Source organism: Pan troglodytes, chromosome 23 (assembly GCF_028858775.2).
Source record: "Pan troglodytes isolate AG18354 chromosome 23, NHGRI_mPanTro3-v2.0_pri, whole genome shotgun sequence".
Classification (NCBI taxonomy): domain Eukaryota; kingdom Metazoa; phylum Chordata; class Mammalia; order Primates; family Hominidae; genus Pan; species Pan troglodytes.
Window position 1 is genome coordinate 45,752,919 of NC_086016.1, and position 17,351 is coordinate 45,770,269.

At 40.0% G+C, this 17,351-nt stretch overlaps 1 protein-coding gene across 19 annotated transcripts in view; it reads right to left on the minus strand.

The window, feature by feature from the left end:
- EFCAB6 (EF-hand calcium binding domain 6) overlaps nucleotides 1-17,351 on the minus strand; it is a 283,240-nt gene that overhangs the window by 227,497 nt on the left and 38,392 nt on the right. For 9 of the 19 annotated variants that reach the window (XR_010155956.1, XR_010155963.1, XR_010155962.1 and 6 more), the window contains 2 exons: nucleotides 16,139-16,350; nucleotides 8,556-8,644 (listed from right to left, as the gene is read on the minus strand). The exons of 5 other annotated variants lie outside the window; for them this stretch is intronic. Coding sequence is in view for 6 of the 14 variants with exons in the window: in XM_016939334.4 (XP_016794823.3) it covers nucleotides 8,556-8,644; nucleotides 16,139-16,350 (301 nt within the window). In the remaining 8 variants the exon portion in view is untranslated. Of the gene's footprint in view, nucleotides 1-954; nucleotides 1,046-8,555; nucleotides 8,645-16,138; nucleotides 16,351-17,351 lie in introns of those variants that run through there. 5 more of the 19 variants (XR_010155958.1, XR_010155957.1, XM_016939337.4 and 2 more) reach the window with 2 other exon arrangements.

Here is a 17,351-nt window from a genome sequence, read left to right on the forward strand (position 1 = left end):
CTAAAAATACAGAATTAGCCGGGCGTGGTAGGGCATGCCTGTAATCCCAACTACTTAGGAGGCTGAGGCAAGAGCATCACTTGAACCCGGGAGGCAGAGGTTGCGGTGAGCCGAGATCACACCATTGCACTCCAACCCGGACGACAACAGCGAAACTCCATCTCAAACAAAAAAAGGAATTAAAGAATAAAAATTAAACAAATGCTTGTTACTTAACCCCCGCCCCCATCCAGCTGCAGCAATGGAACACAGCCTTGGAACTCCAGGAAGCCTTCCCTTCCCAATCACATCCTCCTGCCTAGTTCTAGCCAAGCTGGTCAAGGCTTTGTCAGGTCTGCATTGCAGTTCAGCCTCTCCCTCTGCTTAATCCTGCTTCAGCCTGCTTCCCTTTACAGGTGTTTTTCCTCATCTACATCTTGCTTCCCAAACTCCATCTCAGTGTCTGCTTCAGGAGAACCCAGCCTATGACCATTTATTGTCAGATAGTAACTTAGTGACACTAGCTTTCCTTAGATTAATATTGAATGGTATGTCTTTTTAAATCTTTTCACTTTTAATCTTTCTTTATGTTTGAGTTTAGGTTTTTCTCTTACTGGATTTCACTATTTGTTATCTAGACAGACAATCTTTGTCTTTTAAGTGGACTACATGATAATTGAATCCTTAAGTCTTAAAATTTATTTTGCCAGAAATTAATGTAGTTACACTTTCTTTTGTTTATTTTTTCTATTGCATAATTTTTTCTATCCTTTTTCTTTTAGTCTTTTTAATCCTTTCTATTTTCAAAAAGTCAATAACTGGAATTTTTATCCAGTCTGATAATCTCTGTCTTTTAACTGAAATATTTGATCCTTTGCATTTAATGTAGTCATGTTATATACAGAGGGGGGTAGGTCTATAAATTTGTGTTCTCTATTTGTAGTATCTGTTGTAGATTTTTTCCCCCTTTCTTACCTTCTTTTGGATTGAGTATTTTAAAATCATTTCAATTTTTCTTCCAAATGTTGGGAATTAAATACTTTGTTTCTATTCTTTAGCAGTTACCCTAAAAATCACAATGTGCATATGTAACATTTCAACATACAAAATTAATATATTTATCCTCCTGCTGGCTATCAAATAGATCTTAGAAAACTTTAACTCAATTTATCCACACTCAGCTGACTATTGTCTAATGTTTTAACTCTAAACTTTTTATTTAACACACATAGACATTTTTGTAACCACCTTATATAGCCAAAAATCATTTCTATTTACCCATATTTTGCCACTTTCTTTGCTTTTCACTCCTAAAATCTCAGACCTTTCATCTAGGATTACTTTCCTTCTGCTTCTAGCAGAATCAAGATCTTTCAGTCAAGATCTGCAGGAGATTAACTGTCTCAGTTTTTGTCTGAAAAATGTCTTTAACCCTCAGTTTTTATTTTTAAAATGTTTTCTTACTTTTTATGTCTATAATATTCAAAAATTCAAAATAAGCTGTCCAAATCAAATTGACCTTTAGAGGCATGCAAATTCAAGATGTTTTGCAACAGGCTTTTTAAAAAATATAGGTTCTGGCTGGGTGCCCTGGCTCACGCCTGTAATCCCAGCACTTTAGGAGGCCAAGACTGGCGGATCACCTGAGGTCGGGAGTTTGACACCAGCCTGACCAGCATGGTGAAACCCTGTCTCTACTAAAAATACAAAAATTAGCCTGGCATGGTGGCGTACGCCTGGCCAAAAGCCTTTCTTATTTCTTTCTTCTCTTCCACAGGCTAGAGTCAGCTAGACCTGCCTAAAGTCAGCTTCACATCTACTCTGTGAACTAATGCTCTGTTGATGCTGTTTCCTTTATCCATCTGAATCTCTGATACCTAGACTGCCAAAGAATCTTGCAATACACAGTACTGGTGAATAAATTTAGCTTCAACAGAATTCTCAGGTCCTTTAGGAGATTTTTCTTCAGAACTCTCAGTAAGTCTTCTTGTGTGGTGCTCAGAAAGCTTTTAAACACTTCTGCTGAGATTTATAATGACCGTTTTGTACACGAACGATTGTAGTTATTCTTCATGGAAGTAGCATCGTACCAAGTGCCACACGGATTATCTAATATGCACGGGGCCCTCTCCGTCCATATGTAGAAATGTCCTACACGTCCATCTGAAGCAAATCTCAAAAGGTTCAGCCTGATCATTTTAAGCAAAATCATTCATTGGGTGTTTCTGAAGAGATGATGATGTTTCTACCATTATTATAGATGATACAAGGTCCTCTATGCTCGATACAATAATTCCACATTTTGCCCTTACCAGCTCTCATATACTCAGAGACAGAGACTTTTAAAATATCATTCCAGGTCATACCTTTTTAATCTTCATGCTGCTTCCAACTTAACCAATTACTATCGGATATTCAGAAACTTCCTCAATATGGTGATTTTGATACATGACAAGCTCTGGCAAGGCCAGGACAGAAGAGATGGCATACTCTTTCTGTGTTATGTTCACTGTATGTTATCAATGGCATTAAATTTTGGCTGGTATAAAATGTGATATCCCAGCCGGGTGTGGTGGCTCACGCCTGTAATCCCAGCACTTTGGGAGCTGAGGCGGGTGGATCACCTGAGGTCAGGAGTTCGAGACCAGCCTGGCTAATATGGCGAAACCCTGTCTCTACTAAAAATACCAAAATTAGCTGGATGTGGTGGTGGGCACCTGTAATCCCGGCTCCTTGGGAGGCTGAGGCAGGAGAATCACTTGAACCCGGGAGGCAGAGGTTGCGGTGAGCCGAAACCGCACCCTTGCACTCCAGCCTGGGCAACAAGAGCAAAATTCCATCTCAAAAAAAAAAAAAAAGAACAGTGATATCCCCAAACATACTTCCAGAAGGGAATTGCTGTGACCAGAATATTAAATCCCACCACCACAAATCCAGGGAATTTGAATTTCACCTCTGACTATGTCACAAAATCCAGCCCCAGTGTAATGACTTGATAATGCAATCACTACCTCTTATTTTTATGCAAGTTGATGTGAAGAAATTATACGAGGTCTGGTTGAAAGAGATCTTGTCTGAACACAGTAGGCAGAGGTGCCAGATGTTTCTACTTTTTCCAACTACTCCGGTACCAGTAGATGAGGGTCCCATGGCTACCACAGAAAAAGCTTACTCTTATTCTTAGAAATATAGTAGAGGTCGGGTGCGGTGGCTCACGCCTATAATCCCAGCACTTTGGGAGGCTGAGGTGGGCGCATCACCTGAGGTCAGGAGTTTGAGACCAGCCTGGCCAACATGGCAAAACCCCATCTCCACTAAAAGTACAAAAATTAGCTGGTGTGGTGGCACACACCTGTAATCCCAGCTACTTGGGAGGTTGAGACAGAAGAACCGCTTGAACCCAGGAGGCAGAGGTTGCAGTGAGCTGAGATCGCACCACTGCACTCCAGCCTGGGTGACACAGCAAGACTCTGTCTCAAAAAAAAAAAAAAAGAAAAGAAAAAAGAAAAAAAAAGAAAAGAAAAGAAATATAGTATATAATATAGAGTTCTGGGATGGCAAATATTTTATGTCAGCACACTGAAAAGATTATTTCATTATCTTATAGCCTTCATTGTCACTGTTGAGAGGTTGGTGTCAGTCTAACTGTCACTCCTCTGAAGTCAATTCTGTTTTTCTTCTCACTGCCTATAATATTTTCTCTTTGGTTTTGATGTCTGCAGTTTCACTGCGATAATGTCTAGATAGGCATTTCTTTTTATTTATCTGGCTTGAGATTCTCAGCCATTATCTTTCCAAATATGACTTCTGCCCTGTTTTTTCTCTTATACTGCTATGGGTTGAAGGTGTTCCTCCAAAATTTAGGTGTTGCCACTGTGAGAGGATTAAGAGGTGGTTAGGCCTGAAGGTTCCGCCCTCTTGAATAGGATTAGGTGCATTTTTTTTTTTTTTCCTGAGATGGGAGTCTCACTCTGTTGCCTAGGCAGGAGTGCGGTGGCACAATCTTGACTCACTGCAACCTTCGGCTCCTGGGTTCAAGTGATTCTCCTGCCTCAGCCTCCCAAGCAAGTAGCTAGGACCACAGGCACGCGCCACCACACGCAGCTAATTTTTGTATTTTTAGTAGAGACGGGGTTTCGCCATGTTGGCCAAGCTGGTCTTGAACTCCTAACCTCAAGTGATCCACCCGCCTTGGCCTCCCAAACATTTTGAGCTCATTCATAAAAAGGAATGAGGTACTAATTCATGCTGTAACATGGGTAAGCCTTAAAAACATGTGCTAGACACAAAATATCAGCCTTCTTGATTGACACACAGGTCACAGGAGCCTGGGATTACAGGCGTAAGCCACTGCACCCAGCCTCAGATGCCCTTATAAAAGGGCTTGTAGGAGGGTGCCAATACTCTCTTGCCCTTCCTCCTTCCACTCTGCAAGGATGCAGTAAAGAGGCCCTCACCAAGGCTGGGCAGGCCTTGATCTTGGACTGCCCAGCTTCAAGAACTATGAGAAATAAATTTCTTTTCTTACACACTATAGTACCCAGTCTCAGGTATTCTGTTATAGCAGCACAAAACAGACTAAGACAGGTATCTTTTTGGAAATCCAATTAAAAGTATATTAGGACTCCTCTTCCTGTCTTCCAAGTCTCCTATGCCTGTCCTCCTAATTTTCCGTACTGCATTCTAGATAATTTCTTCAGAGCTATCTCTCAGTCCACAAATGTTCCTTTCAGCTGTGTTTAATCCACTATTTTTACCCATCCACTGTATTTTAGATCTACAATCAGATTTTTCAGAAGTTCTATTTTATACTTCTTCAAATATTCATTTTATTGCCTGTTTTGCATTCATATTTTGAATCTATTCTTTCATTTCTTTAAACATATTAAAACACTGGTTTTAGATTACATATCTGATAGTTCCAATATTTCAAGTGTTTGGAGACCTGATTCTATTGGATATGACATCTATTGGTTTGTAGTCCTCATTCTTTGATAGTTCCAATATTTCGAGTGTTGGAGACCTGATTCTATTGGATATGACATCTATTGGTTTGTAGTCCTCCTTCTTTGATAGTTTCATATTTCAAGTGTTTGGAGACCTGATTCTATTTGATATGACATCTATTGGTTTGTAGTCCTCATTCTTTGATAGTTCCAATATTTCGAGTGTTTGGAGACCTGATTCTATTGGGTATTACATCTATTGGTTTGCAGTTCTCATTCTTTGTCTCTTCATATGTTTTTAAAGATTTTTTGTGTGTGATCTGATGTTACTTGGCACTTTATCTCTGGAAATTCTTTAAGGGATAGGTTGAAGATGCATTCTTCCACAGAAGGGCACACCCCCTCCAGGATTACTCAAAAAAGTTCCTTGCCCGAAACTTTTCAGACCACATAGCATGAATTCAAGGACAGACCCTCATGCAAATCAACTTGTAATTACAATTTTCCCCTTATTCACTCAGCACCAGTGTTGAAATAGGTGGTTTTCCTCAGTGTACCCTTTTGTGATGAAGGTTTATATTTGTAATCACTGAGGATGTAGGGTCCCAACTTTGTAGGCGATGGTCCTTTGTTAAGTCCTTCCACCTTGGGAAGGCCTTCTAGGCTTTGTCTCTTGTCTCCATACTCCAAATGGCAAAACTGAATACACAAATTCACCAGGATTTGGCCAATAGCCTCAGGGAGAAGCTGACTTTGTAGAATGCTCCCTTCTCTAGATCCCAATTTTTATTCTATGTTTGGCCTCTGAAGATTCCAGCTCAGTAATGTATTAAAATGTACATACATATTTTGCCTTTTATCCAGCATTTTAATTATTTTCAGTAGAAGTGTTGTTCATGGTATATAGCCTACCGTATTGCTAGAAAAAGAAGTCTCTGTTCGCTATAATGTATTGTCTCCAACAACAAAGATAATTCTGCTTCACAAGTAAATCAGAAATCTTTCAAATTTAGTTTAAATGTTTAGCCTTTTATGTTTAAGAGAGTAACTCATGATCTCTTTCATCTCAAATTTATTAGACAAGTTTCACAATAAGGAAAAAAAGGCTCTCCTGCTTTCAGTTTTTCCAGTTCTTTAGCTTTCCCAACAAAGACTATTCATATTAGTTTACTGTCCACCCAAGAACTTTATCCATAAAATTGGGATGGTTTTATGTCAAGAACAAGAATACGCAGCCTACAAGACAAACTGTCATTCTTTTGAAAGAGCCTGGAAATCATCTTAGTCCCCACTTAGCACTAACTAAAGAGAGCACAGAGAAGTTCCACATCATGGAGGGGATGATACTGTGTCACTCTTGCTGGAGCTGCTGCACTCATTCCTTTTTTATTAAGACCAAGTCTCACTCTGTCACCCAGGCTGGAGTGCAGTGGTGTGATCTGGGCTCACTACAACCTCTGCCTCCTGAGTTCAAGTGATACTCCTGCCTCAGCCTCCCGAGTCACTGGGATTACAGGCACGCACCACCACACCCAACTAATTTTTGTATTTTTAGTAGAGATGGGGTTTTGCTATGTTGGCTATGCTAGTCTCGAACTCCTGACCTCAGGTGATCTGCCCACTTCGGCCTCCCAAAGTGCTGGGATTACAGGCACGAGCCACCATGCCCGGCCATCTTTTCTTTTAATTGTCATAAACATGCACAAATAACATAACCATTTTTAAATGTGTAGTTGAGTAGGTGTTGAGTATATTCACATTGTTGTGCAAAAGATCTCTAGAACATTTTTATCTTGCAAAATCAAAACTCTACACCCATGTACATAAATTCCCTATCTCCCCCTCCCCAGGACACAAATTCTTACACCTAAACTGCATCAGTGATGCATCCATCATAAAAGCCATGATACCAGAATTTTCTAATATTTCAGGATCAAATTTAATTTTTTAAATCCCCTTAGGAAGGTCAGTTATTCATTCTGTGATTTTGTCCATATTTTGTTTATATTAAATACAGTTTTCTCTGATCAATTGATATTAATTGGCTTTTGTGGGTTTTTTTTCAATGAACTAGATAGTGTATTTATAATTTCAACTTTCATTTTTTATTATTTTTATTCTTTTGAGACAGAGTCTGACTTTGTCACCCAGGCTGGAGTGCAGTGGCACAATCTTGGCTCACTGCAGCCTCCACCTCCTGGGCTCAAGTGATCCTCCCACCTTAACTTCCCGAGTACCTGGGGCATGCCACCATGCTCAGCTAATTTTTAAGTTTTTTGTAGAGATGAGATCTCACTATATCGTCCAGGCTGGTCTCAAACTCCTGGGCTCAAGTGATCCTCTCACCTCAGCCTCCCAAAGTGCTGGGGTTACAGTGTGAACCACCATGCCCAGCCTCAAGTTTTATTTTAGATTAAGGAGTACATGTGCAGGTTTGTTACATGGGTATATTGCCTAATGCTGAGGTTTGGGGTACAAATAATCCTGTCACCCAGGTAGTGGGCATAGTACCTAATAGTTTTTCAGCCCTTGCCCCCATCCCTTCCCCCTCTAGTTGTCTGCTGTTCCCATCTTTATGTCCACATGTACCCAATGTGTAGCTCCCACTTGTAAGTGAGAACATGTGGTATTGGTTTTCTGTTCCTGCATTAATTTGCTTAGGATAATGGCCTCCAGCTGCAAAAGACATGATTTCATTCTTTTTAATGGCTGCATAGTATTCCATGGTGTATATGTACCACATTTTAAAATTCAATCCACCATTGGTAGGCACCTAGGTTGGTTAATTCCATGTCTTTGCTACTGTGACTAGTGCTGCGATGAATATATGAGTGCATGTGTCTTTTGGTAGAATGATTTGTTTTCCTTTGGGTATATACCTAGTAATGGGATTGCTGGGTCCAATGATAGTTCCAAGTTCTTTAAGAAATCTCCAACTGCTTCTCATAGTGGCTGAACTACAAATTTAATTCTTATATATAATTGGTTACACAACTCCTGAGGAACTGAAGCTTATTCATTTAGAGTCAGATATAAGTAAATATTTTTATTCCTAAAACAATATTTCCTAAATCATACAATAAAATAAATAATTTTACTGCTGATTGAGACATTAAAAGTCAAACTCCAACCTGCTCATGTTGCAAAAAAAAAAGAGTCCCATGCTTTATGCAAAAACTATGAAATATTCAAGTAGTTCATACAAAGATCTTTTTTTATTATTTCTAGCCACGAAAACATCATCACTTTCCAATGAACAACATTAAAAATGTATAAAAACCTACAAATTTTAAATTTGGCATCTTAATATTTTACTTCAAAATTAAATTCCATTAATTCCAATTTTAAATATATTGCATGTAAACTATTTTTGTCTGGTTTTAATTTGCTGTGTTTACATTTTATTACAGTATCATTCCTCTTGTTCTGAAATACATCCTATATAGATGCTAAAATCTTCCCTAAATAAAACTTGACTGGATTAATTCCATTAAATTCCATATGGACAAGTTCTACAAACTCATCTTCCATATATAGCTGTTGATATGATTAGTTCCAATGGCTTCACGTCATAGCTCTTACTCATCATTTCAAATTTCACATTTTCACATGAGCAAACCAAACACTTACCTCTTTATACCATTTATATATAGGTCAATTCCACCAAACCTGGACAGAAAGGCAAGGTACGGTACAGTACCAGAGGTGCTAAGGGGGATCTACAGTCAAGGGAGAAGAATGACAACATGTTAGAGAATTAAGATCCAAGCAATAGACGGTAAAGCAGATTTCTAAATCACAGCTCTCAGGATGTAATAGAGAATACTATTAACAGGACGAGCATTCCATTAAACATTTAAATACAACTGCTTAACCCAGGTGTCAGGGTGAACACGCATTCTCAGCAAATAGAGTGTAAATAGCACCCTAGAATGCCAGTCTGTGCCCAACTGAAAGTCGAGTTATCTACAAAATTATTTAAAATCGCCTAAAAAATAAAATAAGCATAAATATACTCTATATATACTCTAATATGTGTTATACATATAATACATATTAGAAGCTGAGGCCATAGCACAATTTTATACTGAGTGTCACGTGAACTTTGTACACGAGTTTGTACATACAGTTTTAAGGTAGAAAAAAATCCTTTTTTAAATTAAAAATTCCACAAAGGATATCATTGGGTCAAGTGGGTCAATACAGACTGTAGATTAAATAAAAGTATTATCTCAATGTTTAATTTGCTGACATTGATAGCTGCACTGTGATTATGTAAAAGAATAGCTCTTAGGAAATGTACACTGATGTTTTTGGGGTAAAGAACTATGATACAAGCAACTTCCCCTCAAGTGTTTTTTGTTTGTTTTTGTTTTTGTTTTTTGAGATGGAGTCTCGCTCTGTCACGCAGGCTGGAGGGCAGTCATAGAATCTCGGCCCACTGCAACCTTCGCCTCCCCGGTTCATGCAGTTCTCCTGCCTCAGCTTCTGGAGCAGCTGGGACTATAGGCACACATCACACCCAGCTAATTTTTGTATTTTTAGTAGAGATGGGGTTTCCCCAGGCTGGCCAGGATGGTCTTGAACTCCTGACCTCAAATGATATGCCTGCCTAGCCTCCCAAAGTACTGGGATTACAGGCATGAGCCACCACACCTGGCCCCCCTCAAGTGTTTTTAAATATATATATATGTGTACATTGTTTGTGTATGTTGTGTGCATACACATACACACAGATAATGAGAGATCACAGAAGAAACAAATGAGGTAAAATGTTCACAATAGGTCAATCTCAATGAGGGTATATGGGCATTATTTGTACCATATGAGTGCTATTTGTACTTTTCTTATTCTTGCAACTTTTCTTTTTTTGAGACTCTGTCACCCAGGCTGGAGTAAAGTGGCAGGATCTCAGCTCACTGCAAACTCTGCCTCCCGGGTTCAAGCAATTCTCCTGCCTCAGCCTCCCGAGAGCTTAGGACTACAGGTGTTCACCACCACACCCGGCTGATTTTTGTATTTTTAGTAGAGACAGGGTTTCATCAAGTTGACCAGGCTGGTTTCCAACTCCTGACCTCAAGCGATCCACCCACCTGGCCTCCCAAAGTTCTGGAATTATAGGCGTGAGCCAATGTGCCTGGCCTATTCTTGCAACTTTTCTACAGGTTTGAGATTATTCCTTTTATTTATTTATTTAATTTTTTTTTGAGACGGAGTCTCATTCTGTCGCCCAGGCTGGAGTGCAGTGGCACAATCTTGGCTCACTGCAACCTCCACCTCCTGGGTTCAAGCAATTCAGTTTGAGATTATTTCTAAGCAAAAAGTTAAATTTTATTTAATAAAATATTTCCAAACAAGCATTATGAATCTAAAATTTAGATAAACATTAAATAAATATACAATCAATATAAATCTATTTCATCAAGCTTCATACAAATACACAAAGTACAATTTCCCATACAGCTGAATGGCTCCCAACTCTACACAATCAAATCTGTTATTTACTAAGCCCTTAAAATGCCGGCCTCAAAGCCTGGCATGGTTATTGCAGTCTTCTCCAAAGGATGGATTGCTGTTTACTATTTAAAACATGTGTAACTAGGAAATGAGACCAGTGGAGAGGGGCTCACAGGGTGGGCCTCTGTAAAGCCTTTTCCTGGAAAGAATGCCTGTGACTTCTTTTCTGATAATGCATTTTTAAGTAGATATAATTTTGAGCAAGCATTTCAGTTTCCCTAGCCTTGCAGAAGAAGGGCAAGAGCAGATTAAACATATAGTTCAAGGTTGGGTGCCCTCCTGGTTTTGGTAGTGATAAGAGGAAATGAGGAATAGAAGAAACTTACATCTGCAGAGCTCACACTGACTGGATGCAGGCACTATTCTCAGTGTTTTACATGAGTAGCCCTAAAACCACCCTCAGAGGTGGTGTCACTTTCTACAACTCACAAAGCAGAGGTATGGCCTCCCTGCCCGGCACCGCCATGAGTGCCAGCGATCTCTGTGAATCCAGAGTGCAAGTCCATCCCACTGCACTAACCACCCTGCCCATGAAGAAAAAGACAGGCCGTCAAATTATTCAAGCTTTCATTGCATTTCGTATTGCTACTTATAGTCTAACACAAATTCTAATGTGGTAAAGAAATTCTTGCGATGATCAGTCTCCAAAGCTAAGCCCCTTAGACAAGTAAAGAATCTAGTCCAAAAGGAGAGGCTCTGCTCAGTACTTGCCTTTTGGTGTTTACAATTCTGGCAAAATGTTTAAGAATCAAAACCATCTATAGACGAATTGCTGAAAGCGAATTCTTAAGGGTGGGGCTGGAGGAGGCTAGTTTTTAAATCAGTATCCGTCATTGTGATAAGTATCTTGCAAGAAGACATTTTCTCCAACCTGGCACAACCACTGGGATGAAAACAGAACTTTGTTTTCCTTCTCTGGAATCAATTTACCAATTCAACTTCTTTTAAATGTCCTCCATTAATATTCAGGGACTGAGGCCACATTTTTATAAAACACCGAGTCTGCATCACTCTTAATGGAAACAAAGGTACGGAGCAGATTGCAAGAAAAACCTCCTCATACTTCCTGCCCTGGTCAGTCATTAAAATACCCTGACACTCAAACATTCCTGACACAGGTCTTCAAATAAAATTGAAGCTAAAGTAAATTCAGACTATAACTGAAAAATTCTTTCCCAACTTTAAGGGGAAATTACCATGAAATCTTTTACTCATTTTGTAAGTGTCCAGTTAGGCTTACATTAACTACTAAAAAAGAAAGAGCATGTATCACCAAATGGATTCATCATAGAACCATCTAGAAAAGCCACAGATGCTGGGAAGTCTGTGGATAGAGAAGGGAAGCCCTGCCCTTCATTCCCAATGACCTTGGCCTCCTGCAATGTGCCACACTCCAGCCTCCTTGATTGACACACATGTCACAGGAGCTTAAGGTTCTGGGAATCTTACTTGTCATTTAGGACAGACTATCAAGACCTGTTTTTTAAAAAGTCTTTGAAGTTCTACAGTTCTCAGTGGCTTCTTTTAAAAACAGATGTAGCTTTTAAAAACAGATACACATTTCATATTTTCTGTACTTTTGCTCTTCCTGCATAACTGATTAGCTTGGGAAGATTGTCAAAATTTTAAATTAACATTAGATCATGACTATAAGGACACATAGCAGGAAATAATATTTTAACTCTCCATTTGGCATAAAGTATCACTTAAATCAAGTTTATGAGGAAACTGATACAATGTTTACAAGGATGAATGTCCTTTAAAAGCAAAAGAACACTACCATATGACATGGCAGTTCTCCCCTAGGTATGTACCCAAGAGAACTGAAAACATATGTTCACACGAAAACCTTTCACATGAATGTTCACAGCAGTGCTATTCACAAAAGTCAAAACGTGGAAACAACTCAAAGGTCCATCAGCCGATCAAAGGGTAAACAAAATGTGGTCTATCCATACAATGGACTATTACTCAGCCATAAAAAGGAATGAGGTACAAATTCATGCTGTAACATGGGTGAGCCTTAAAAACATGTGCTAGACACAAAAGATCATATCTTGTATGACTCCATTGATATGAAATATCCAGAATCTATAATGACAAATCTATGGTGACAGAAAGTACATTAGTATTTGCAGATACAGTGGAAGGGAAATGGAGAGTAACTGCTAAGGAGGACAGTTTCTTTTTGGAATGATGAAAACGGTTTTCAATTAGATAGTGGTGATGACTGTGAAACTCTATGAATATATGAAAAACACCAATTTATACATGTTTAAAGGGTGAATTTTATGATACGTAAATTATACCTTAATAAAGCTGCTATTAAAAATGTAGACAGCAATAAAGGGTGATGTGGAAAAAATCAAATGCACTATTTTATCCATTATTATAGAAGTAAATAAAGGGGAAATTTTTTTTTAAGGGAAGAGAAAAGTTCTGTCTTCCTCCTCCTTTTCTATCTTTTCTAACAATTCAGTCCTACAGTCATTAGATGGGACAGAGGAAAATGACATCACAGTGTTGGAGGAGCCATCAAAGCCCGGAGGAGGATATGGGGTGAGGAGGGCATCATCATAGTGGGGTGTCAGTGCCCATGAGGGTGCTAGAGTGCATTAGCATGATCGTGGCTCACTGCAACCTCCAACACCTGGGCTCAAGGTCAGCTAATTTTTTTTTTTTTTTTTAGATGGAGTTTTGCTCTTGTTGCCCAGGCTGGAGTGCAGTGGCACCATCTCAGCTCACCACAAACTCTGCCTCCTGGGTTCAAGCAATTCTCCCGCCTCAGCCTCCTGAGTAGCTGGGATTACAGGCATGTGCCACCATGTCCATCTAATTTTTTTGTATTTTTAGTAGAGACGGGGTTTCTCCATGTTGGTCAGGCTGGTCTCGAACTCCAGACCTCAGGTGATCTGCCTGCTTTGGCTTCCCAAAGTGCTGGGACTACAGGCATGAGCCACCGTACCCAGCCAAGGTCAGCTAATTTTTAAATTTGCTGTAGAGATGGGGTCTTCCTATATTGCCCAGGCTGGTCTTGAACTCCTTGGCTCAAATGATGCTCCCACCTCAGCCTCCAAAGCATTGGGATTACAGGCGTGAACCACCACACCTGACCTACTCACAGTATGCTTCTATTAGCTCTGTTCTGAAATATTATCCAAACATACTCAAATATGAACAGCCAGGGAAATAAGACCCCTCTCAATGGAAAAGACCATCAATGCAGGTCAACCTTGAGGTGACTAACGTGAAAATTACTAGACAAGAACTTTAAAGCAGCTATTTTAACTATGTTCAATGAGTTGAAAGACATATGCTCATAACTGCAGAAAAACAGAAAACCTAAGCAGGTAAAGAGACCATAAAGAGGAATTAAATGGAAATTCTACAACTGTAATATACAATGTCTAAAAGTAAAAATTCAAGGGATGGGGCTAACAGCAGAATGAAGATGATAAGAGTCGGTGAACTGAAAGACAGATCAATAGACATTATCCAATCTGAATGATAGAATAAAACTTTTTTTAATGAACTGAGCCTCAGAGGCCAGTGGGACAATACCAAAATGTTTAAGAGAGGAAAGAATGGGACAGAAAAAAATTTGAGAAAATTATGGCTCAAAACTTCACAAATTCAAAAAAAAAGACAGAATTAAAAGGAAGAGAAAACTTTGAAACAGAATATGGTATGCATAAGAAGAAACAACAAATAGAACTTTTTTTAAATTTTAAGTCAGAAAAAAAAGAGAGAGAGAGAGAGAGTCAGTCCTTGAAGTTAAGACTGGAATTTGGGAATGCCTGAAATTCATTGAGCTATTTGTTTTGATAACAGATCATTCCCCTGTGGTGGAAGTATACACAGTGGGTTGTAGTACACAGCAAATTCTAAAAGAAGTAAGTTTTTAAATTGCTAGGAGGTAGCATCAAGTCAGACTCTGATTAAGAACTAATGAATGAGGCCAGACACGGTGGCTCACACCTGTAATCCCAGCACTTTGGGAGGCCAAGGCAGACTGATCACTTGAGGTCAGGAACTCGAGACCAGCCTGGCCAACATGCAGAAACCCCGTCTCTACTAAAAATTTAAAAATTAGCTGGGCATGGTGGCACATGCCTGTAATCCCACTATTCGGGAGGCTGAGGCACAAGAATCACTTGAACTCTGGAGATGGAGGTTGCAGTAAGCCAAGATAGCGCCACTGCACTCTAGCCTGGATGACAGAGTGAGACTCCATCAAAAAATAAAAAATAAATAAATTAATTAATTTAAAAAAACTAATGAATGAGTAAATACATATATACTTGTCTGTGTGTGTGCATGCATGTGTGTGTACAAATTTAGTTATTGGGTTAAATGGAATACTAATGATATTCTAGCCCAAATTTTCTACTTTTGATCATTACAGACTGATTTTGAAAGGGTTTGACTCCTACTGCATTTCATATTCCTTTTTAAGGGCCCCAAGGATACAGTCCACAGATTTTTACTCCTTTCATCCCCCTGGTGTGGCACACCACCAGGTGGCCAAGGGCCTTCATCCTCCACATCCCTCCCCATGTAACTGCATCACCCCTGCTGCAAACCCTTCACCGGCTCCCTACAGCCTCTAGGATAAATGTCGAACTGTTTTACTAAGTACTTTTCTGAATTGGCCCTTCTGGCCACAACACGACCCATATCCCTTCACTTCCGATAGAAATCACAGAACTACCCAGGTCCCTGAGTAAGCATGGCAGGCGGATGCAGGCATCCAAGCTTTCACACAGGCTGTCCCCTCTGCTATAATGACCTTTCCTTCCTCTCTCATCTCGAGAATACTCACTCCTTCGTGAAAACTAAGTTAAATGCCCCTCGTCCAGAAAGCCTTCCTGGACTACCTCTCCTCATTTTCAGATAGCTCTCCCTCCGGTAACTCCCAGCCACCCTGTCGTGGCCCCTCTCCCAGCACTTGCCAACACTCCGTAAGTGTCTCACTGGGCTGGGAGCTCCTCAAGGGCAGGGCCTGAGTCTGATTTATCTGCACCGCAGTGTCTAGCATTGGCTCTAGCATAAAGCCAATGCTCCGTAACTATTTGATGAAGGGAAAAAATGCCAAAATACTAAGTTCCAAAATAGAAGTTGACCCAAATACATTTATATGGACCCTTAAAAGAAATGAAAAGAAGGCCGGGTGCGGTGGCTCATGCCTGTAATCCCAGCACTTTGGGAGGCCAAGGCAGGCAGATCACCTGAGGTCAGGAGTTCGAGACCAGCCTGGAAACATGGTGAAACCCCATCTCTACTAAAAATACAAAATTAGCCAGGCATGGTGGCCCACGCCTGTAATCCCAGCTACTCAGGAGGCTGAGGCCAGAGAATTGCTTGAACCTGGGAGGCGGAGGTTGCAGTGAGCCCAGATCACACCATTGCACTCCAGCCTGGGCAACAAGAGTGAAATTCTGTCTCAAAAAAAAAAAAAGAAAAGAAAGAAAGAAATGAAAAGAAACTGGCTGGAGCAGCGCTACATGCAAAATATGACCGAGTAGCTGTTGATCGTGATTATCTACATCAGCCTTAATTAACTGAATTATGAAAAACAAAACTTCAACTGCTCAGTGGCAACAGTGGGGGCAAAGACAGGATAGGTTACCTGCTCCCCTGATCTACCTCAGCTTGTCTGGAATTGAGGGATTCTAAGTATGTACAACATACAGCACCTGAGCCAACACGTCCTGAAACTGTTCTCGTGTGAGCGGCATCAGGAAGTCTGTGATGATTCTTCTCAGTTCACTTTTTGACACAGTCAAGTTCTGACCAGTATCCAGCAGCTGAAAGGCTTTTTGCAACTCATCCCCTCTGTCGGTAATTTTTTGAAATAAAATCCGTTTAACATCTAAGGAGGACAGTGTTGGATTTGCAACAGCTGTGGCTATAAAAGAGATACAGCTATTTATTAAACATGTTTAAAGCCGAGATACTAAACAAAAACTCTTGCACTGTTGAACGGAACCAAGAAAACTTATTAGATGGTATTTCTCCCACCATATCTAGGTTTACGTGTATCACCGTTAGATGACTTGTAATGAAAAATCTACTCAGTCATCTTTCAACTCTGAAATTTGGTCAATATAGAATAATAGTAATCACATTAGTAAGAAAAAAAAAGAGAATCTTCCCTGTAAAGGACATAGGTCAGTACAAGTGAAAAACATGGATATTGAAAGAAAATTTAGTCAATATCATTCAAATAAATCTTTAAAATATCATATTCACCTTTCATCCCCTTGCCAATTTTTGAGGGAAAAACATGTAATTCTTAAACCCAGACCATTTCCCTTTCAAAGACAGGGAAGAGATGGACGCTAAAATGCAGATATAAAAATGTTCTGAGGGCTGGGCACGGTGGCTCACGCCTGTAATCCCAGCACTTTGGGAGGCCGAGGCAGGCGGATCACCTGAGGTCAGGAGTTCGAGACCAGCCTGGACAACATGGCGAAACCCCATCTCTACTAAAAATACAAAATTAGCTGGGTGTGGTGGCACATGCCTGTAATCCCAGCTACTCAGGAGGCTGAGGCAGGAGAATAGCTTGAACCTGGGAGGCTGAGGTTGCGGTGAGCTGGCATCGTGCCATTGCACTCCAGCCTGGGCGACAAGAGTGAAACTCCGTCTCAGAAAAAAAAGAAAAATGTTTCGAGTGGTCTAAATAAGCTTTTGGGTTTTGGACTTTTTGGAAGGAAAGGAATAATGTCTTGACTAACGTTTTAGGTCCCAGAGTTCCCTGTGTCAGCAAAGGAGAGGTGATACACCATAGGCCTCCTTCCCCTCTCCAAGACAAAGACAACTAGAGGAACAATAGGTAGGAAATTACATAAGTAAATACGGTGAGTACAAACCAACTTATGGTTCCAATCCGTATCGTATGTGTGA